The following is a 25,277-nucleotide window of genomic DNA, read 5'->3' as shown; positions in this document are numbered from 1 at the left end:
AAACAATTTCAAAGTATGCCTTAATGAAAGTATCATCTCCGTCGTAGGTATTCTACCATTATTGGCAGGACACTTGAAACAACTGAGCACCTTCTATCCTCCACAGTCTTCCGCTAACCTATTCGTCTTCACGTACGATTTTTCTGTGTTGATATCGTCCATTAAATGTAGTCTTATTCGCACTTTCCCTCTTTATGCTGCCACCTTACCCTTTAGCACATATCTAATGATTGAGTTCCACCCTAGCCAATGCCCTAACAACCATCTCTTCCTCTTCTTAATTATATCTAAAATTGTTCTATTCTCCCCACCATTTCTAACACCCTCTCATTCGTTTTCCTATGAAAGTATCGTTTACCAATATCCTTAATACATATTATCAGTTAATCAAAAATAGAAATATATCCTTCCTCGTTGTTCTGGTGCCTAATGTTTTTGGTTCATCTGGTACCATATTCGAGTCTCGTTTGGTAAGTTACGAAACTTAAATGCTTTTAGGATACTCGAATTCCATCTTCAACATCTCATGTAGCCTCGGCACTCAAAACGGTTGCTAAATTTCAATAAATAAATAAATAAATAAATAAATAAATAAATAAATAAATAAAGAAGTGGAAATATAAATGGGGATATACTACGCACAATTTGCTCTCTTCTTATTTTATGTACTATGGTCCCAAGTAGAGTAATCGCTAACGCTCTCGGCTTCGGTGCAAGCGGTCCTGGGTTCGATTCCCGGTGGGGACACTCGGTCGAAAAAGTGTAAAAAGCTTTTACAGGCCACGCATCCTGAATGAGGTTTTCCTCATTCACACCAGGCAAATGTCAGGGTGGTATCTAACATATAGCTCCCAGGTCGCTTCCTTCCTTCTCTTTCTCCGGATAGATGCCGAAAGTCCAGAAATCTAAATCCTTATTTTATATACGATTTTCCACGTAATAGTACTGATATTATAGTTCATATTACCTGAGAAATATAATTTAGAAAATACATATTAAAGACCAATATACTGTAATAAAGTGAAAAAAATATTAATAGCAGGCTTATCTTTTATCACTCAGAAGTACTTACGAGTAAAATCGTGTGAATTCCACTCATGTATCTCATGATCATATAACACTATATATTAACTTTCCAAGATGAAAATGAACCGCTCACGTATAAAACTGAATCTGCATTCACTCTTCATGTGTTATTTATACCATACATGGTTGCTACATGTTAAATGATTTGTCCTCTTTTCGTCTATGACATGGGGAATTCACAATTCAAACAACGGTCAGCATACATTCTGTATAATGTGGTTTACCAATATGAAGGTAAACAGTGTCTTGAGTGTTCGCCCTTCACATCCCCCTCCCCTGCTTCTATACTATTTCAAGCGTTTTTTCATCATTTATTTTCCACGACAATGTGTCTTTTTAATTTTTTTTTTTAATTTTCTCGCCTTACAATCTTTACGCCTTTCCCCTATATACCATACACTATAGTAGAGGATGCATCTGTCTTTCTTTGAAATGGCAAATTTTTATATGTTATTACTCCTAAGTCATTGTATGCAATCTTTGTTTCACTTACTGGTATAGGTGAAAAGTTCGAAGGTGCAACAAGATTTGCTTTTTTTATCTTCTTAATTTCCATATAGGAGACTGCAATGTTTAACTTTAGCATATGTATATAAATGTCTAAGCACAACAATACGGCAATATTGTCGAGGACGTGCATTAATTGACTTAACACCTAAAGATAAAGATAATAATATCCGTGGATTTCTTTTGTGACGGATCAAGCAGACACATTACAGATGGAAAGTATAATATTTGTTTATCTATGTGTTTATTGCTTATTACTGAGCTGTTGCTACATCGCCATTTGTCATAACCATTCTTCCACAATTGACAGCTCATATACCGCAAATTGTCATGCATACGTGTAGTAGGTATTTCTTTAATGTATTCGTTACGATTTAAGAACTACCCTATTTAATAATATCTGTGAATATTTTAACCGTTTTTTCCATTTTTATTGTGCACTACACATTTTATCACATCTCTGAGAAGCAGGGGTGCCCATACCTCCAAGTACGTGAGTGCAAACCCCCATATTTACAGTTCTTCCCCCATAAATTCATCATTCTGCCTCCAATTTTTCCTTTCTTACCGCAAATTTACCATTCTGTCCCAGGCCCGTAGCCAGCCCAAAAATTTAGCCCCGCCGTCCCCATCCAACCACATTATAGTTCATCACCATATTACAGTTCACTTTTAAGCCTACCTAAAAAAAATTAGGAGGAGCCAGTAAAAATTTAGGGGGGGGCCGGCCCAATTAAACCCCCCTGGATACGAGCCTGTTTTTTCCCCCAAAAATAAATTTTTCACCCAAATTTAACAATTTGTCCCGAAAAATATCTTTCTCATCCTAATTTACTATTCTGTCCCCGAAAAAGCCCCCTTTCCGCCCCAAAATTACAGTTCACAAGTTTCATCGTAACTACCATGTCCATTCCCCTAATAAAATCATGGCCACAACCTGCACCCCTAACAACACAAGCTTATGGACACCTATTTTGAGAAGAACTTGTTCTAAACTCTTTTAAAATTCAATAACTCAGCGTTTGCAGCTCTGTGTTTTCATTTGACTGGTATTAAATGTTCATACTCAGGGGCGTACACAGAGGTGAGTACTGCCGATTTTCCGAAATCCCGACATTTTTGAAAGTTTCGTCTAATATTAAGAGCAATTTTGCAAAGTTTAATATAATTTATCCTTATATTGTATTTCAATCGCCCTACAATCTTAGAACCTGCCCTTAATTATGTTGAAACTGGATGTTAGGCAGTTTATCTGAAACATAAAGATACCTGTTAGTATTTACATATGAAAACATACCCTCTCTCTTGAACGTCTTATTTTCCATAACAAATATGATCCTTGATGCGAATACCATTTTAGAAATCTAAAACGTGTCAAGTTTCATTGAAATTCGAATATTAAATTTGATTTTTTTTGAACATGTTTCATACAGTATCAGCTCGAGAGGCTTTTGCCTGGTAAGTTGTTCTCAGCACTGAAGTTGCAGATTTCATAATCTGGTTTCCGAATTTCAAGAGAATTTTGCATTGTTTCAGATCTGTATTCATTCTCTGACCCAATGAACATTGTAAATGTACAAGTACTTGTCCCCATTTTTCACATTTATATTTTGATAGGATATCACTACTTCTTGAAGAGCATTTGCAATGGTTCACTCAGTATCTAAAGCGGCAGATAGACCACTAGTTAGTGTATTAAAAACTAATAGTGATATTCGATTCTTACTCTTCCCTGTCAAGTTCTAGATTCTCTCGTTTATTTCTACAGGAAATATCTTAAAGGTCTATTTTATTTTATTTCACTTTTATTTATTTTTGTTTAGTGAGAACAACTCATCTATCCAATATGCAATTTTAACCTACCTGTGTTCCTATTATTCTCCATGAACTAGTAAAAGTTACATAACTTTTATCTTTACTTATAATTACCAAATACTGAAATTTGTGTTGAATTTAAAAATCTATCCTACTGTATGGTTTGAATTAATATTTCTGAGTGACTCAGATACGAAAGTTTTCATGTTTACAGGGAGAATGCTATAAGTTTATAATCTTTTTCACAAGTTTATAGAAAAAGGTGGGTTTGTCCTTGCCCTTTAATCCCCTACCTAGGAGAGGAAAATTCGGATTTTTTTAATGTTTTACTTCATATGAATATTACGTCTTTCATTTCTTTCAAATTTCAAGTTTCCATGTCTATATGAAGTACCCTATAGGTTTTGAATTTTTTGATGTAATTTTGGTCTTGCCATCTAATTTTCTTCCTTGCAAAGTAAAGATTTTTATGGCTATAGCTCTCTCTCTCTCTCTCTCTCTCTTAAGGTACAAGGTTGTAGTTCTAAATCGTGTTGGACATAGAAGAGATCAATTGTATTGAGCAGGAAAGGGAAGCTTATACCCATTCGTATAGCTTCACTACATCCCTGAATTAAAGTAAATGTATCCTGATCTATGAAAATATTAGATGATTACACACCGTATATTCCCTTATACCCTCCATTACATTCTTCATAGGTTTATACTGTTATATTTACCTAAAATACTCTCTCAATACCAGCGAATCAAAATACTACTTCGCACGGGAGCATCTTTCGGAAGATTTCTTGTAGCAAAAATATTATTATTATTACTTTGTTGTGTAGAGAATTTTATTGAGCAATTGCAAACTACTCTATTTCATTTAGTGTATTGGTGCACAATTAGAAAAAGTTAACACATAATCGACCGAAGTTAACTATCATCAGGAATTCCAAAAGCTATAGATGACTGACATACAGTGTGTTTGAAAAAAAACTCCCTAGTTTTAATGTGCCCTAGAATTTGTACAAAGTGTCATACACTATTCTAGTTCGTAGTGTTCAACCCTCCAAGTTTGGCTCCCCTGCAGTTGGCAGGTCTGCTTGACCTTGAGACGGCACCAGTGCTGTTTTTTTCTCTGTTTCTTCAGTTCAGTCCAGGCAGGCGTGCAGTGCAGAGCAACTCAGCAACAATGTGTACTCCGCAACAGAAAGCGCAGTGTGTTATTTGGCTTGTGAAAACCGAGTCAGTTACAGCAGTGGAACATAATTTTAGACGTCACTATGGTGGTGAATCACTTACAACAAAAACTATCCGTCATTGGCTAAAGTCTGTCAAGGAAATCGTTAGTGTTTTAAAAGCAAAATCACCAGGTAGACCGAAAACTTCTGAAGATGTTGAACATATCCTTGTTTCTTGTGCTCGGAGCCCGAAGAAGTCATTGGCCAGACGTAGTCTACAATTAAGAGTGCCTAAAGGTACTGTGTATGATATGCGTGAAAGACTTAGGTTGCGCGCCTACAAATTGCAACTGTTACATGAAATTAAACCTACTGATAAAATCGAAAGATATGAGTTTGCTGCTTTCTACACAGAATTGATGATGATGTCAATTTTCTGGACTTTTGTTTTGGGGCCACATAAAAAAAAAATGAACACAGTGAAAAGATCAGAGACATCAATCATTTACGGGAAAGAATTGTCGCGGCGGTTGGGACAGTTACACCTGAAATGTTGGTGAATACGTGGCAAGAAGTTGAATATTGTCTCGACGTGTGCAGGGCCATAAATGGATCCCACGTTCAAGTCTACCAAAATTAAACAAAACTTGAAGGAATTCTCTTTCATGATATGTACTCATTGATGTAAGTTTTCATTTAATTCCCAATAAAATTTATACTTAAAACCAGGGAGTTCTTTTTCAAACACCCTGTATTATGATACGAAAATATCATTGTTGTGGTTTCCTTGCCTATCATTTGAGGAGAATTAGCAGCGGACCTGATAGGTGTTAAATGCTTGGAACATTTGATTGAAAAACTAAAGAGACATAGAACTGTGAGAAACACATTAACACGGTGCTGAGTTAAAGTAATGTGTTCACCAGAGACAGACACGTAGCCGGGATTTCGTAAAGGGAGGAAGGGGGGTCTGTGACAGGAAATACTGTGGTTATCACAACAGGGGCTTGCTCAATCTAAACTATTTTACTGGCAATATGTTAGTAAGATTTTTAGTAACAAACTATGAAGAAATCTCTGGTAAAAGAAATAAAAAAGTATTGAGAAAGATTTTACAGTATCTACGTTCCTCCCTTCGTTCATTCAAATATAATAATTTTCCTTTCATTATGTTCTCAACTATTATAAAAGTACATATCCACTATTATAAAAAGTACATATCCAATAATTTCTTGTAAAATATTTTACAATATCTGCGTTCTTTTCTCTATTGAGTCAAATGTTAACAGAACTTTCATTACACATAACTTTTTGTTTTTTATTATTTCGTCAACTACTTTCTGTTCCAAATGACAAGTTAAAGGAGCAGTAGAAAACTGTTTCGAAAATAACATGTTTGATACCGCAGATAAGCGATGACGAAAAATTATGACGAAAAAAAGTCCACACTATTACAGAACGGCACTATATTTTCGAAAGCATTCCCTGACTTGTAGCAGAAACTCTGAGAATTTCATAACTTTTCTAGAAATTTGATACTCTCTCACTCTTCCAGGATGTCATTTACCACCATGTATTGCAAGTAATTCGGCTAATGAGTTCCCCGTAAGGCTGGAGTGGATTGGACGTTTATTCTTATTTTTCTCGTTCCTTTTTTGTTTCATGCTTCCTTAGTTTTCTCATTTCTGGTTTCGAAGGGGGCCCGGACTTCCCGGATCCCCTTTTTTGCTACGTACATGACCAGAGACACGCTTACACGGGTCTCACCGGATCCGGATACTCCTTTAAACTCGATATACTTTTAAACATTTTCATACTAAAACTATAAAACTGTAATTGTTTAATACAGAAAGAATTGATGTAGCCCAAAAATATGATGTTATACGTCATTATTACACTTTCTTTTCGTATCAAAACAATCTAATTCTATATTTTTTCTGAGAATATAAATGGTAAAGTTTGTCAATTACTTGTCATTTTTCAGGTGTAGAATTACAACAGTTCAATAGGACCCCAGACAGCACAATGCATGTACAGTATCTGTATAGTACATGTACAATTGCACGGATGCAACATGTGCATCATCTGTATAAATGCACGCCTGTACATGTGATGCACATATACATGCCGGGTCCTATTCAACATCTTCACGTGCACAGAACATGTGCAATGCACACGTACATGTCCTGTACAAGTGATTTACACCTACCGCGCAGGTGATTTACAAGTAGCACGTATTCGATTTACATGTAGTTCACAGGTGATTTACATGTAGGACAGCGGTGATTTACACGTAGCACACAGGTGATTTACATGTAGGACAGCGGTGATTTACACGTAACACACAGGTGATTTACATATAGAACAGAGATGATTTACACGTAACACACAGGTGATTTACACGCAGTACCCAGGTGATTTACATGTAGGACAGAGATGATTTACACGCAACACACAGGTGATTTACACGCAGTACCCAGGTGATTTACATGTAGGGCAGAGGTTATTTACACATAGCACATAGGTGATTTACACGCAGTACCCAGATGATTTACATGAAGGACAGAGATGATTTACACGTAACACAGGTGATTTACATGTAGGACAGAGGTGATTTACACGCAGTACCCAGATGATTTACATGTACGATAGAGGTGATTTGAAGCAGTACCCAGATGACTTACATGTAGTCCACAGGTGATTTCCTCGTAGTTCAGAGGTGACGTAAAAGCAAATTCGAGATGCAACGAAGAAAAGGAGTTTATATATTTGGTGTCACGCAGTAACACCATTGATAACTGCAAACACATCACCTTCAAAGTATAAAACGAGTAACTACTAATTGTCAGTGAGAATTTTAGTTTTGGAGTTTATTATTTGCAACGAGCAAAGCTTTAGCGTATCTTTGACATGTTTGCCAAGTAACAAATAACGCAACATATTCTGCTGTAATAGGTCACGAAAATAATTTTGTAAACCTATGAATTGTCTGACTGTAGCTACATCAGTGCAATGCTGCCACCTGTTGATCTTGTATCCTAGCTCAGTGGACGTTATGAAGTTTTTAACAATCATTCAGCTGTTATTCGTCGAAAAGTCTCTATAACACCGCTGAAGGAAAAACGACACCTACCAAAAATTGAGGTTACTTTCTGTTGATGAGAATGAGAGTAAAAGAACGAAAGTAAATGTATACACTTGCACGGTATTATGGACGTCTCATACACACGTGCAGTAGCCGTGCAAATACCCATGTGCACACAACGGCTTAAGCATCGGTAATTTAATTGTGCTTCATCCACGCAAATGCACATGTGCACATGCACGGCTCAAGAATGGGTTATGTACATGCGCTGCTTCCACGCAAAAGCACATGTGTACATAACGGCTACAGCACGGGTTATATAAACGTGTGCTTCATCCATGTAAATGCACATGTGCACATAACGGCTTAAGCACGGGTTCTGTACGTGCGCTGCATCCACGCAAATGCACATGTGTACATAATGGCTTAAGCACGGGTTACGTGCGTGCGCTGCATCCACACAAATGCACATGTGTACATAACGGCTACAGCACGTGTTATATAAATGTGTACTTCATCCATGCAAATGCAAATGTGCACATAACGGCTTAAGTACGGGTTCTTTACTTGTGATTCATCCACGCAAATGCACATGTGTAAGTAACGGCTTAGGCACGGGTTATGTAAATGTGTACTTTATCCATGCAAATGCACCTGTGCACATGCACGACTTAGTCACTGGTTATGTACGTGTGCATAACCCACGTAAATGCACATGTGCGCATACACGGGTTATGTATGTGTGCTTCATCAACGCAAATTCACGTGTACGGCTTATGCACGGTTATGTATGTGTTCATCATCCGCACAAATGCACATGTGCAAATGTACGGCTTATGCATGGATAGTGCACATGTGTCGTACACGTACGTGTTGTCTGGGACATAGACACTGCGTTCTAACATTGATCCTCCCCCTCAAACTTTAGACTTATCACAACAAAAAATTCTGGGTGAGCGCCTAGTAATTATGACTAATATTCTGTCACAATTCATCTGCGTTATTGAGACATAATTAACTGGTAGGCAAAAAGTCACATTCGCTCAGTTTTGATTGATTACATCTAATTTTAGATGTGTTTGAATATGCTGCATGTCTCCATTACGATTCCGAAGACTTTGATAATTCTGGTGCTTACCCTGGTTTGGTTACCTTCATGAAATGTCTTGTATTCTTTATTTGTCTAGTGACTAGTGTATATTATGGGTGTGCAAAACCGGCTTTTATAAAAACCGGAAACCGGTTTCTAGATAAACAGACATCCGAAAAACCGACATTTTGGTTTTCTCTAGAACCGGTTCGGTTTTCTCTCAACTGTTTTGGAAAACACATAAAACTATTTCTGTGGAAACGGAATCGGTTTTCGGAGAACAACGAAACACTATTCTGGTCAGAAATAGAACCAGTTTTGTAAAACTGAAACCGGTTTCAACGAAAAACTGAACCGGTTTCGGAGAAAGCCAAAACCGGTTTCGGTAAAAAATGAACCGTTTTTCTTGGGGTTTCGGTGGAAAAACAAACCGATTTTGGAGAAAACTAGTTTCGGTGAAAACCGGTTTCGGAAAAAAACGTTTTTTAAATTGAAAAACCAGTTTCTGTTTTCATAAAACCGAAAAACCGGTTTTTCTGCCCACCACTAGTGTATATGCCTTCGGCACTGGCGCAAATCCCGGGAGGATGAGGAAGACATGTCTCCCAATCTTGGAACTGAGTGGACTGTCCCCAAATAATCTGATTTGAAAAGTGCTTTTTGGGGTTAAATGTGATGATTTGTGTTCGACTACCATAAAGAAAGTAGATGAAATTGATTGCTCTTAGCTTTTCCATTTCACCTTAATAATGTGAAGGTTTGAAACTTAATTACGTACATTAAATTTGTCATTAATTATTGTTAGTCTATTTTCAACTATTTGTTTAATCCCTGTAACGATTCTTATACTGCTATTGAGATCATTATTTAGCTCAAATAAGAGTATTGTTTCGTCAAACATAATAATTGATTTTCTTTCTTCATAGTCTTGGGGAAGTCATTACTTAAATTATTATAAAACAAGTGTCCTAAAATTTTAATGTGGATCATTGTGGATGCCTAAGTAGAAACACACAAATTATAAATATGCATATATATTCAGATCTCACAATGTGTTCACGGCACTGACTTGTAATACTGATTTATACCACTACTTCATCTACATCGCCTGATATATAATACACAATAGGTTCACCTCAGAAATCAAATTCATCTACTGTAAAATAAGTCTCATCTTTCCTCCCACCAGAGTACCGTGTTTACTAGCGTAATCGTCGCCTTCGCATAATTGTCGCACCTTAAGTTTGAAGTAAAAATATTCGCCATAAAATTTGCAGAATTAAAGTCGCAGTCTACGGGATTTTTTTTTTCTTTGCGAACGAAACTTTCTTCAAAATTGCTTATCTTGCACAAGTCCGAGCATAAGAACTTGGCATGTATCAAATACCTCTGAGACTTCTTGTGCGTAGCTATGTGTTTTGTTTTCGTACTGTTACATAGTTGTTAATCATGTTTCCCGATTATGTAACTAAATCGTTCTTTTGTACGAATGCCAAGAAGACTTTTTTGTGTTCCATGAATCGGTAAGTTACAAGTTTAATTTTTACAAAATGTAATATTTTACCGTATGCAGGCTATATTTTATTTTTTTATATATATATTGACACAATGCTGTATGTATCAAAATTCAAAAATATTTTCATCCTAGCAATAATTGAATAGTAGTTTTCCTCGCACAATAGTCGCAGTTGGATTTTCTCATTAGAAAATTGGTACGAAAAGTGCGACTATTACGCGAGTAAACACGGTAAGTCTCAAATCTGCCCGCCTCCCAGTGTTGAAGATAACTCTGCTCCCCTGATCCTCCACAACATTGTTTTTCAATTTCATAAATATTTTGAACATCTTTTAAAAAAATATTATTTGAATGGTCTTACCCCCCCCCTTAATGTTGAAGACAGATTTGCGCCGACACACAAGTCCAAGGTTCAATTCTCAGTGGAAAACCATTGAACACATTACAGTAATCTCATTTTTAATCTGTAAATTGTTTCCTCCATAATAATTTGCTTCATTGCATGTTGCGTATATACTGTTAAAAGATTTGAAAACAGCATACCTGGCAATTCAAGTATACGACAAAGATGTTTCGAGCTTAATGTAGATGGTATTTGTGCATCGTCATGAATCCATAGAAAGACACTGGGATTTATGAATCTGCCAGCGCACAACGAGAATCGGAAAATTTACTATAAATTTTCCCAAGTCCATTTCAGAAGTTGAGAATTGATTTAGCATATTGAAGAATATAAAATGATTTAAATAAATGTCCTAACTCAGAATCGTCTTACTGCATTAGTTATATATGACATAACCCGCGATGGCAAGTATGAAGTCTGAAGGTAGAGAGTAGAGATGAGAGAGTAAACTAGAACAACATAATTTATATTGTTATTAAGTGTACATTTATTTAGCTACTTTGATTGATTTTATCATTTGTTTATTTAGAATACTGAAAGTGTTAACGGATATATTTTAAGTATATAATATATATATTTAACGGCTCTGAACTACCGAAAAATTATGTAACGAAACACCACTACAGCAAGTGAGTCAGGAATTATTTTATATATAAAGCCTACGGACATATCCCTCTATTCCACTAACACTCTCATACATGGACATAGACAGTCCTCTTGGACCTCATTCCTGCAGAAGAAATTACCAACATCTATTTTACTTCCTCATAATGGATAGGAACTATTCTCAATTCACACATATGTAGCACAGAAAACATTGCATTTCAGTAATTTAAAAATACATCTGAGTAATGTACAGAAGACAGAAAATTAATTTCAAACGGTTTATTCGTCTTCGCTAATGATGACACAGACAATGCCGATTTAAATGTACGGCGACGCGACTAGGCTATTTGTCGCCCGGGGCAAGAACTCGCCTTAGCGAAACCCTCCGATCAACCAAACCAAATTGCTCCCCGACTATTCCTGATATTGGCACCACACAGTAATTATCATATTCCATGTTTTCTTCAAGTGGTAAAGCTTGATTTCAAAATTGCAGTACATATTTTTTTTTTCTTTTTTACAAGCTAAAACACCAAACTAGTTAGTATTTGATTGCCAAATAATCTGAGAGAAGCATGCTTGACATATTCTTATAGTCTTATCAAATAACTACAAATAATAATGTTTTTGGAATTATTTTGGGATGCGCATATGTGTAGAATGAATCAACAGTCTGTTGCTTTAGAATAGAATATTTAGTTATGCCAAACATTCAAGCTGTTTTCTCGAGTATTATATTCAGATATTTTCAAATATATTAAATCGATGTAAGTTAAGTGAAAACACAAAAAACACAAACTAAAATTTAACTTCGAGGGTTCATTTGGCTGCAAGGGTTTTTACAATGTCCTCAAAAGATGGCTTTGAAGCTAATTTATGCTTTATGGATATGATCCTAAGGTTGGTGAGTCGTTGTTGTCCTGTTAAGTTTCTGAGGTAACTTTTATGATCTATAGTTTGTTAAATCTCCTTTCCATGCCTTATAGTAAAAATAAATATTTGGCCAGTTGTGCGCCCCCAATCCGGTGCCCGGGGCAAAAGCCTCATTAGCCCCCCCTAGTTACGCCACTGTGAATGTAGTGAAAAGAGTGTATAAATTGCACTTTGGGTGGGGTGCTGAATGCTACAGGTGCTGACTGTCACAGCCAAGTATTGGTGCTGATTGCCACGACTGGCGCTAATTGCTAATATCAAGGTGCTGATTGCCACGAGCCTGAGAGTAAGTTGCTAGACGTAACATTACCGGACGCCAAGAAGCATGAAAGAAATGTGATGAACCTTAGGATCATGTTGTTCAGACCAATTCCTAACAAACGTAAACATGTCTCTATATGTACTTTGAGTTTTGTAAGGAAGCGGTGCGTACAAAATTGGTACGATTTATGTGTTCTTACTTCAACTCCCTATGTCAGCATGAACTGTGTACAGGTGCCCAAATTGTTTCGAGCAGATCTTGAAAGTTTCATTAAAAAAAAAAAAATCACTGCTGGCTGTCCATCACAAGGAAAGTTCGGGAGAAAGCACTCGCCTGCAGAGAAACTAGGCATGTTATTTGAAGCCCTAATTAATGCTGATTACAATAAGTTAATAAAGTTCCTGTACGGTTGAGAACTGTTCGAGATATTCAACTTGGAAGTTTATATGAGAAAATGAAGATATGCGTAATTAAACGCTTTAAGTACAACATAGTTAGCAACGAATATTGACATACGAATTGAAAGCTATCGGAAGTAACAAAAAACTGTTTTGCAATAGCTAACGGGTTTGTTAGATACAATTAGTCATTATATTGTTCACAATAATCATAGGTTAGAGATGAAAATTGATCACTGTTATTCTTCTGTTCTATGAAGAAATAACGCAGGTAAAAGACTTCCTTGCACCATGGACATTTTATATGTGAAATTGTGTTGCATCCGTAAAGGGAACAATTCGCAGAACCAAAACAGAAAGCAAATTCGACAAGTGATTGAAAAGATATAGGCCTATAATTTGTTCGTAACCTGCCTTGTGGAACGCAAACTGAAACAATCCAATGTACCGCGGTGATCGGAACTGATTCATATGGACACAAACTTTATTTGATTTTTTCGTTGGTACATCATAACGTCCGGATGAAGAAGTTTCATACTATGTACAAATCATTAGCCATAATCTTTGATTGGTCGGAATCCAAACACATCAAATGGTTGTACAGCGGTGGACACTTCTAAATGGTACAGCCATATGGAGATTTACGGCTAAGGTGTACCATTTAGAAGTGTCCACCGCTGTACAACTCCTGTGTAGTTCTTTGGTATCTTCTCAACCATTACGTCTTTGCCATCCGTCATGCAACTTGTAATGGACAATTTGTTTGTGAATGGAACCCTGTGATCAAGCAGTAGCAAGTTCAAACCATCAGGCTTCGCCATAGGAGATAATACTTAACGCGTTTAAATGCGCATCAACTCATTTTCTCATATAAACTTGCAAGCTGAATATCTCGAACAGTTCTCAACCGTACAGGAACTTTATTACCTGTTTAATCAACATGAATTGGTCCTTCGAATGACATGCTTCGTTTCTAAGTAGGCGAGTACTTTGTCCCGAACTTTCCTTGTCAGTGCTGGCTTTCCTTGTCAGTCCTTGTCAGTGCTGGCTTTAGGCCATCATATCCTCAACACAAAGTCAGTTTATCTTGTTCCAATCTATCGTACTGGAGAAAGGAAGTTCCGTCTTCGAAGCGAATATGATTATCCGGAAAATCTAGTTCTTTAGACGTAGAATTGTTTTGCTTTCTGCCAAGCACTTACGACGATAATCACTAGTTCTTTTTATATAAATTCAGCCATTAAATAACACACACTCCGTTTTTGTGTTAATTCCCTTTATTTATCTAGTCGTCCTGACAACGAAAATACCAAAATCTTATTATTTTAAAACATTTGAATATCTTATTATATATATTAACATTATATCTATTTCTTTTTCTTTTTCTTCTTTTGATATTAAAATCAGCCAGCCTAGTACATAAGTATTTAGAATCTTATGGTCCAAACATACAATGTACCGTTGTATATTATGGCGCCCGACGGACTTTTCTTTTTATTCATTTTATTTAATAAAAAGAAAAAGAATTCTGGACCCTTTGCTTTTACATATCAATCATTCGAGTTTTCGAATGCACCTCGTATACTTGAAAATTACAGTTCATATAATTATACATATATATCATATTTAATTCTATAACAATATTATTATCATATTTATTTTAAACTTTATCATCATCTTCATTTATTTATACATTTCAACAACGATAAGGCACATTCGAAATTTGATTTGCAAGTTATTTAAGTCCTTTTTCAAATCCAAGAAATGCTGACTACAAGCTATTAATTATTTACTTAGGCTCCATGAAGAATATTTCGAGAAAGATATAGGGTCTATGATCGAATATAAGATATAGTTAGACAAAATACAGATTAAAATTGAAATATGGATAAGAATCAGAACATAATAATTAACGTCTTCTTAACACCATAACATGAATAATGTGATTGATATAGCATTTTGGCAATCATATAAAAACACATAAATAGTATGAAACACAAATATTAAGTAATACACATAACATTAAGTAAAATTCATTAAACCAAATAACATATTCAAATTACATATCCATTAAATACTTTTTTCTTTTGGAACAAAATGCTATCTGTTATGTATCATTTACATTAACTTTATAGAACTCAAAAAAGGTACGAATAACAAAACAAAATCATAATGATATTTAAAGCAAAATCAATTGAGTACGGCCTTTTCGAACATCGGAATCCCACTCTAAGTTACATGACCGACAAGTTCCTTCAAATCGCATTGAAAATCATAAATCGGAATACGGTTTTCCGCGCTCTTTATTTCTACAGTTCTTAGTTTCTTACGTTGAGAATTTTCGCCGTAGTTCCTACCATCTGAACAGCGTTTCTGACAAATCGTATTATTTCGGCTGTGATTAGATTGTGCTATATTATCGGCCAAATTAGGTTCAGTTCCTCTTCGTTTCACTGGAAGTGAAATATCGTGTCTCCTAATGAATCTGTATTTGTCTTTTACACGACATCCAAGGTAGTCTGTCCTGCCATGGTTTCTGTTTCTTCTGTAATTAAGCTCGTTTACATTACCGGCACATATGGATTTAACATCACCTTTTACATAAGGATCGCACTTTAATCTCACACGAACACTTCGAACTTGGTTTCGAAGGTTAGTGTGATTTAAGCTAGCACAGTATTGAACTATTGATGGATTTTCAAAACTTTGCAACATCACACTTGGATGATGGAAACCAACGCACTGCAGCACGTTGTGTGAAAGCATCATCGGATTGTTTACTAATGAACAATTCAACACATTTAATTCACTCGACCAATCAACACAAGCACTAATAGGAACATACATTTTCTTTCTGCGTTTCACGAATATTGGAATCAACTTATCTCTTGCTACATGAACCACATGATTAATATCATGTTGGATATACGGGGAACACAGACAGTTAATAGCGTTCTTAAGATGAGGATGGTCATAACTTTTCGCATACTGATACATACCAGGATCTTCGTTACACACAGTATCAGTAGAGCAGTCAAAAGTATGCGACAGAAAGGAAAAGTCAGGATAGTCTGTTCCAACCAATACGGCAGCATGCTCTTGCGAACACTCTGCAAATTCCATCAATGCAAATTCAAAGTTTGCTTTCTCCGTGGTTTCTATGATGTGTACAGAGTCCCGGACTTCGGTGCATTTCTGTACTACTTTGCAGATTTCTTTATCATAATGTTCGAATTTGGTTACAATTTGTTGATTCATCTGTTGTAGTTGCTGTTGTATACCATCATTATGTTGCTGCAACTGTTCTAATCTTTCGTCGAAATACTGATCTTGTTGATTCACCCTCTGGTCCAGTTTTTCCAATTGCGAATTCACCTTTTCGAACTGTTCATGAACTTGATCCTTAATCTTCTCAAATTGCTCATCACTACGTCGAGCTTGGTCCCTAATTTGCCGTGATATTTCTTTTGAAGCTTCCAACATGTTGTTTGATGACATGTTGTTTGATGAATTTATTACTTGATTGTCAATCGTTCCACTATCAGTAACATTCATAATGTTCCTATATATAATCCGGCCACTTCTCAAAAAAGTACAATTAATATATGGCTCAATATTGATCGCTTCTTCCCTTCCCTGGGTTCCGGCACCATCTACGACGAAAATCACTGGTTCTTTTTATATAAATTGAGCCACTAAATAACACACACTCCGTTTTTGTGTTAATCCCATTTATTTGTCTAGTCGTCCTGATAACGAAAATACCAAACTCTTATTGTTTTAAACCATTTGAATATCTTATTATATATATTAACATTATATCTATTTCTTTCTCTTTTTCTTCTTTTGATATTAAAATCAGCCAGCCTAGTACATATTTAGAATATCTTATGTTCCAAACATCCGTGTAACGTGGGTTCCTGTCACCACGGCATGCCGCGTCCTCAGGTTGCGGATCGAGGAGAAGGCCTCTAGATATAGAGGTTAGCTGCGAATATACTGAATAAGCAGTCGCGGACAGCCGACTAGGAGTGGTCCTCCAGCTTGGGGGTCTGGGTAAGGCTAACAACCTCATCCTGTAAAAAAAAAAAAACACTTGTTCAGAAATATTCACAAAAGCCTCGGACAAGGACTGATAACTTGGCACGACCTCAGCAAAAGAAAATGGACATGAGATTTGGAACATGGAATATTAGGAGTCTTTATAGGGAAGGCGAGTTAAAATCCATAACGAGTGAGTTAGAGAAATACAGGATGGACGTAGTAGGAGTTCAGGAAGTTAGGTGGGAAGGAAATGGATCTGAGAATTCCGGAAATTTTACGTTCTTTTACGGAGAAGGAAATAAAAATCACCAGTTAGGAACAGGGTTTTTCGTTCATAAACGTATATTACCAGCAATTAAACGGGTTGAATTTGTTACTGATAGACTTTCCTTTATTACTCTTAAGGGACGGTGGTGTGATATTATTGTTTTAAATGTACATGCCCCAACTGAAGATAAGGATGACGATATAAAAAACAGTTTTTACGAAGAAGTGGAACGGATATTTGACCAACTCCCGCGATACCATATGAAAATTCTATTAGGGGATTTCAATGCGAAGGTAGGACGAGAGAATATTTTCAAACCGACTATAGGGAACGAAAGTCTGCATAAGGAAAGTAATGACAACGGTGTTAGACTCGTGAATTTTGCAACATCCAAAAACCTAATCGTGAAGAGTACAAAATACCCACATCGCGACGTTCATAAATACACTTGGACATCACCAGACGGAAAAACACACAATCAAATTGATCACGTTTTAGTAGATAGAAGACAATCTAGCATAATTGATGTCCGATCGTTTAGAGGGGCTGATTGTGACACTGACCACTACCTGTTAGCAGCGATAATATGAGAGAGGTTATCGTTGAATAAAGGTAATATTCATTGTCCGAAAACGGAGAGATTCAATTTAAAGAAATTAGAAGAGAGCCAGGTAAGAGAGAAATACCAGATTGAAGTTTCGAATAGATTCTCGGCCTTAGAAGATTTGGAGGGCACTAGTGTTGAGGATACCTGGATTGAAATTAGAGATAGCATTAAAATTTCAGCAAAAGAAAAATTGGGACACTCGGAAATACGTAGGAACAAACCATGGTTCGACCAGGAATGCATAGAACTAGCAGAGAAGAGAAAACAGGCAAAATTACGCTGGCTACAAAATCCGAATGAAATAACTATGCAAAATTTCGCAGGTATCAGGCGGGAAACTTCCAAAACTTTTAGAATAAAGAAACGCGATTTTCTGAAAGCTAAAATTAAGGAACTTGAAGATAATAGTAAAAATAAAAACATTCGGGACATGTATAAGGGAATCAACGTTTTTAAGAAAGGCTATCAACCTCGTGCTTATATATTAAATAAATTTCACGGTACAGTTATCACTGACACGGATAGCATCTTAAATAGATGGAAAGATTTCTTTGACGATTTGCTTAACACGCAACCAAAAACTAGTGTGCGTGGAGGAAAGGTGATACACACCGCAGAACCGTATATTCCAGAACCCAACCGAATAGAAGTAGAAACCGCTATAAAGAAATTAAAGAACCACAAATCTCCGGGTGAGATGAAATTCCGGCTGAGTTAATTTTAGCTGGAGGCGAAAAATTGTGGAACAAGATACACAAACTCATTCTCCTTATCTGGAACAAGGAAGAATTGCCACAAGAGTGGAAAGAATCAATCATTGTTCCAATTCACAAGAAAGGCGACAAAACTGACTGTAATAATTATCGAGGCATTTCTCTTCTGTCAACATCCTAAAAATCCTTTCAAATATTCTGTTAGCAAGACTGACCCCATACGCAGATGAAATTATTGGAGATTATCAGTGCGGATTTAGACAAAATCGATCAACTATCGACCAAATATTTACCATTCGCCAAATACTCGAAAAAAAGTGGGAATACAATACCCCGGTACATCAACTATTTATTGATTTTAGAAAGGCGTACGACTCGGTTAGGAGAGAAACATTATACAACGTCCTTACAGAACTTGGAATACCGAGAAAGCTAATTAGATTAATTAAGATATGTTTAAATGAATCCCAAAGTAAAGTCCGTGTAGGAAAATATTTGTCCACGAGCTTTCACGTCGAAAATGGCCTGAAACAAGGAGATGCGTTGTCGCCATTATTATTTAACTTCGTTCTGGAATACGCTATAAGGGAAATCAAAGATAGCAACCAGGGCCTAGAGTTGAACGGTATTCAGCAGGTTATGGCAAATGCTGATGATGTAAATTTAATAGGGGATGATAGGAGAGCAATAGAAAGAAATGCAGAGATCTTATTAAACGCTTGCAGGGACATGGGTTTAAAAGTAAATGCAGAGAAAACTAAATACATGGAAGTGCGTCGGGACCGGAATACAGCAAATTATGGATTCGTTAAAATATTAAATAATACTTTTGTAAAGTGGATAGTTTCAAATATCTAGGATCAATATTAACAGAGGAAAATCATATTCACGAAGAAATTAAATGTCGACTAAAAGCAGGGAATTCGTGTTACTATTCGGTTCAAAATCTCTTGTCGCCGCGAATTCTATCGAGGAATTTGAAGCTTAAAACATACAAAACGATAATTATGCCTGTTGTTCCGTATGGCTGCGAAACATGATCACTTACTCTGAGGTAAGAACATAGACTGAAAGTATTTGAGAACAAGATCCTGAGACGAATATTCGGACCCAAGAGGAACGGGAATGGGGAATGGCGGAAACTTCATAAGGAGGAACTACATAATTAAATGGTCTACCCAACATTGTTAGGGTCGTTAAGTCTAGGAGGCTTAGGTGGGCGGGTCATGTAGCTAGGATGGAAGAAAGTAGAAACGCTTTCAAAGTCTTGACTGGAAGACCAATCGGAAAACGATCATTAGGAAGACCTAGGCGCAGATGGGAGGACAATATTAAGATGGATCTCGCTGAGATTGGAATACCAAGTAGAAACTGGATGCAGTTAGCTAAGGATAGAAGTCAGTGGAGAGCTTTTGTGAACGCGGCATTGAACCTCCGGGTTTCATAGGCCATAGAGTTAGTTAGTTAGTTAGTTAGTTATGGTCCAAACATACAATGTACCGTTGTACACTGTCCTCCTAGCATTGATTAGCATTCTTTGATTATAAGAAAAAATCATTATTAGGGTGAATAAATACACACTAATTTTACTTTATAATACTGATCCATTAAACAACACAATGAAACAATTAATTTGAACAACGAAATTTGCAAATTGTACAGATAACAGAAAAGACAATCCCTTTATAAACATCCAAGCGTATGTCGTTCCACTTTGTGAGCAACTTTGTAATTTACAGAATGCCACCTAGATTTGCTGTGATTATTACTAAATTAATCCCTCATACTAAATTTATGATGATTAGTAAATTTAGTAAATTTAGTAATTCCATTCTTTCCAAATATGGTTACTCCCAGGCTCGTTGCAATCAGCACGCCGCGCCGTCGTGGCAGTCAGCACCTTGATATTTGTAATTAGCGCCAGTCATGGCAATCACCACCAATATTGGCTGTGGCAGTCAGCACCTGTGGCAATCAGCACCAAACCGCACCTTGAATATAATAATTGTTTCCGGGCAATCATCCAGGTGAATTCTACGTCGTCCAACGTTTAGATAACCGACAATATTGTTCTCGTCTTCAGGATAAAGTATGAGAGACCATAAAACCTTTACTATATAGGCGTTGCCAGGAAGGAGGTGGAATTTGATTGCTCAATGGCGACGTCCTCTCAGTGTCAGTCTATTTCCTCAATTGTGATTGGCTGATTGTCTGGGTTGGTTGGCTAACCAATTTATTTTTAATGAGAATTTTGAATAAAGAGTTTCATTCTAAATTAAACATTCGTAATATACTACATTTTTGGCATAAATTTTGATAGGTAAGATTGAAAGCTAAGTTTTCTACTAATTAGAGTTTATTTTAGATTGCATATTCCTTTATTTTAAATCATCATCATTTTCGCTTCTAGTGTTATAAATTAAGCATTTCCCAATTACTCTTATTTTTATTACTATTATTATTTTGAAATCAGAAACTCCTTCATATGTATGGTTGGGCGGATGGTTCAAGATTTGGTTAGGCGAGATTTCGGACCGCGGATAGGCCACACGAGATTTTGGAACGTGATATTTTGGCCATTTGAGGGTTTGGGCGGCGAAGTTTTGGCCATGCAAGATTTTAACTGTATAGCAGAGCATCCAGTGTCCTGTCTAACTATCAGACGCTAGTTTTCCGCAACCATAAAGTAAATCTCGTCCATTTTATCATTGAGTACAGACTTTCTTTTGTAGCGGAAATCATGTAAGTCTTACCGCATCACCACACAAACTTACAGTGAACTTAGTTCATAAGTCAATTCAAACATAAGTTTACCTCCCATCACAAGGAAAGATGTCCACCTCGAAGCTATTTTGTCTATTGCAGTATTAAAATTATCGTAGATTAAATTTAATTTTTTCTCTTTCTACTTTTGGTTGTGCTAGCAGAGGCCGGGATCAAGATGGGGATATATATTCATATCACTTGGATAGTTTCGGAGGTGTGACACATCACTACAAGTTTTCATTTGTGTATCATGCTTATCTTCGGGAACATCTGGTTCCAAGCTGAATTGCAGAGAACTGAATAATGTACGAATTCGGAGGCAGAGATGTACGTAAATTACTGTAGTTTACGACAATTTACAAATCACCATCTGTGTTATTAAGAATTTATACTTTGAAAGGAATAATCTTGTCAGTGGCAATATAGATTGCTCTACGGAGTTCTATTGAGACAGCCGAGGTTATTCACTTCTTCCAACAAAGCAAAGGGGATATTTCTTCCGAAAGAGGGCAGTAGGGGGGGTCCAAAGTGTGTTTCACATATTTTCCGAGAGCACGCTTGAAATAGAAAGACTCTAATTCCACTCTTATTTATTTTCTTTATAGCTTTTTAACCTTTCTTTCGTTCTGATGATGAAATTAATAATGTTACTATATTCAGAAATAAATAAAAATAGAACAAAAATAAAAATAGAAACTAGCTGGTTTTGAGTTTCCACCATCATGAGTCGTGAACCCACAGCTTATGGTCACAACCGTACTACATGAGCACTTACTGGAAATGGAACCAGGATGTTGAGCGCTGAAGCCAAATATGCTAATCATATAACCAAGACCGTGGTCTAATACCATAAAGAAAAATAAATTTTGTGGACAATTGTGATCGCATAACTAGAAAGGGTTGATCAGGTTGAGATGCATTTTGGAACAAAGCTGGTTTCCACCTAAAGTTAGGTTTGATTCGAGGATGCATCCTAGATGGGTAAGGACATTCAAAAATTTATGTCAAAAGTAGATTCTCCACTTAATTGAAATACGTATCTTAAACAGGGGAACGGGTTCAGGTGCAATCAATAAGACTACTCTCCCGTGCGAAGGACGAGCATTTCTGCTTGTATTATATTAAAGTAGTTCCTATAATGATTTTTTTACATACAAAAATGAAATGAAATCTTTAGGTTTTACGTCCCACGGTTATACCGGTTAGGCTAAAGGAGACGGTGATGATGAGATGAAGAAAGTGGGAGTAAACGGGAGAACCCCGAGAAAACCCACGAGCACGGTGTTTGTCCACCACAAAGTCCACACGGCGCGTGCTGGGATCGAACCAGGTACCCCAAGCACCGGAGGTGAACGCTCCACCACTTTTTTTTTTTTTTTTTTTTTTTTTTTTTACATACAGTATATAATTTTGGTAGTTCCTAGATGTCATCGCGTTCTCTTGGGTTACATTATTTTCAAACAACTCTTGCATCTATAAGTAACATATTCAAAATAGTTACTGTGTAATATCGTTTTCAGAATGTGTATGATATACTCATACATATCTTTACAAAACGAGTTTCCAGGTAGCTTGAATGACAGCAATTTTTAACTGTCTTTGTCCAAAGGAATATATTATATATCATTCAACATTCTACAATACGTGAAAAACGTTTGTGAGTGAATTATTACACTCGACATATTGTTCCGGGATACACCCTTGCAAAACACAGTCACGTTCCTTTATTATTCATTCATTTAAGAAAAATAGTAGTTCTACACATGAAGACTTCCTTTTTCACATAACGGCTTTATTCCAAAGTCACGATTTTTATTATTTTCAGAATGGATACTGTCTTAATATCTTTGCTATCCAACAAAGATGAAGAATGTCTTCAAAGTATCTCCTATGAATAAAATGTTAACTAACAGCATTTGTGAAATTCTTCTTTTCTCAGAATCTCTTCCTAAAACAAAATATTCCTATGTTCACTGACACATGATGAAAATGAAAATCTATATATTACAGTAGCAGGGTTCGCCTTAGCTAGTTTAATACTGTTTATAAATCAAAACCATGTCAAACTGTGCGAAACGCTAATTCCTGTAAGTACAAGTCAAGCTTAATAGGTATCACTACTTGCCTTTATTATGTCAGAAGATGTCGTTAGTATACAAGCAATTTGCAAATTTAGAACTATTGTGACAATATAATTGCATTATTACATTTTAACTAATTCGAAACAGCACTATTACAGTTTACGTATAAGCGTGATTAATTATCTATTTCTAAAGTAATGTATCGTAATGATTTAGTTACAAATTTTCATTATTTAAAAATAAGTGAATCAACTACTATAGTTGCTTTATCCCTTAAATACTTGCGCGGAGTTGTATACATTTTGAGTTGCTAGACAGAAGGTTTGATGAGAAAATATAACAAAATATCTCAAAACGAGTACAGAAAATTAATTGCAGTAAGTACTTTTAATAACATGTCTAGAGTTATGCTATATTGTCTTAATTACTTTTAAAAATATTTTTATTGTAAAAACTAATATCAATTTGGGGGTCTATTGGACCCCGGGGCGAGTACTTAAGAAAATTACGAAGTCGTTCAAAAAATGTGTTCTTACAACCAACTATTATGATATGCCACAAAATGAAGAAGAAATCTGATATCATCAGAGAAGCCTGGGCCTATACCAACATCAAATAACTTAGAGGTATTTTCAAAAGCCACATATGACATAGAAAAAGCTTCCATTCCAAGCACTGAACTTAGGAAGGATGAGAAAATAGACGATGTGAACACTACCTCAGACGAGATCAAACTTGCATATACTTATACGATCGCCCTCCTGCCCAAGACTATGAATTACAGCAATTAATAACTAAATATTGCAGTGAAGAAGTTACTTTACTATTCATGAAAGGATACACAAAAATTAAGTGGGAGCTTGAAGATGATTACTAAGTTGTGTAGAAAATTTGTTCATACCACTAATGCAACCGAATACAATATGCAACCGAAATCATGAAGAAAACTGAGACCATCAAAGCCGTTATTCGCCACCATTCAATTGATACCAGTATTCAAGACATCACAATAACATTCAATGAGAAGGATTACCCAATATTCTACTTTTCGCAAATGAGAACCCAGAATCATGAAGGCGGGAAAGGGGAAGTCTCCATCCACCTATTCTTGACTATGCAAGCTACCAGTATCTTCAAGCAAGATTTATTACAACACATAAGTACGCGTAGAACCAGTACTAAATAAACGTTACTTACAATGCTTCAAATGCCAAAGATTTGGGCAGTCGGAAGCAACTTGATAAGCTCTGCTTCGGTGCCTTAAGTGCACCGGATCTCATTGCGAAAAGAAGACCAGAGGCGCATCAGCTAAATGTGTCAACTCGAAAAGCGTTCATCCTGCTAATTAATCCGGATGTCCAGAATAAAATAAATTCTACAAGCAAAAAGGAAAAACACCAGCAAGCACAATTTCCCTTTCAGCACCTCTTCAAGATACCATTGCAACAGCCACTTCAAGACCTGAGACTACAATATCACGCACTATCGCAGCTTCAACATCAAGGGCGTCTTTTGATGATAACTCATCCTCTGAAAACATCATTCAAATTATTAAAAAACTTATTTAACTTCAGAAGGATTTGAACCGGATCAACATAGTACATACGCTGCACACCTACATGCCAAAGCTGAAAGCCGCTCCAAATCTGATCAGTAAATTCATCATCTTCATGGATTTTTGTCTGGCCTATTATCGTAGAGTCAAGAAGCCTTTTCAGCACTATAGCAAATTACCTCTTCATTGCACGCTGTAGGAAGCATGTTCCACCCAGGTACACTTTATTTTTTATATTTTGTATTTTGTAAGCCAAACACACCAATAAACAAATAAACCCTGTTACTCATTTCCCATGACGAAACTACAAATAAACAAATACTCACGGTCCAAGAGAATGCGTTACCATTTACGGCCCACCCATCTTCGGAGTAAATGA

At 36.3% G+C, this 25,277-nt stretch overlaps 1 protein-coding gene across 1 annotated transcript in view; it reads right to left on the bottom strand.

Annotated features, from left to right (window-relative positions):
• Window positions 1-1,172, bottom strand: part of LOC145684820 (uncharacterized) — a 93,861-nt gene extending 92,689 nt beyond the window's left edge. Inside the window, exon 1 of the mRNA XM_081757188.1 lies at window positions 1,073-1,172. Within this exon, the coding sequence (XP_081613314.1) occupies window positions 1,073-1,114 (42 nt within the window). The 5' untranslated portion in view covers window positions 1,115-1,172. The remainder of the gene's footprint in view (window positions 1-1,072) is intronic.
• Between the last annotated feature and the right edge of the window lie 24,105 nt (window positions 1,173-25,277).

Source organism: Thermobia domestica, chromosome 5 (genome assembly GCF_964235325.1).
Source record: "Thermobia domestica chromosome 5, izTheDome1.hap1.1, whole genome shotgun sequence".
In the NCBI taxonomy this organism is placed as follows: Eukaryota; Metazoa; Arthropoda; class Insecta; order Zygentoma; family Lepismatidae; genus Thermobia; species Thermobia domestica.
This window is presented reverse-complemented; position numbering and strand designations above follow the sequence as displayed.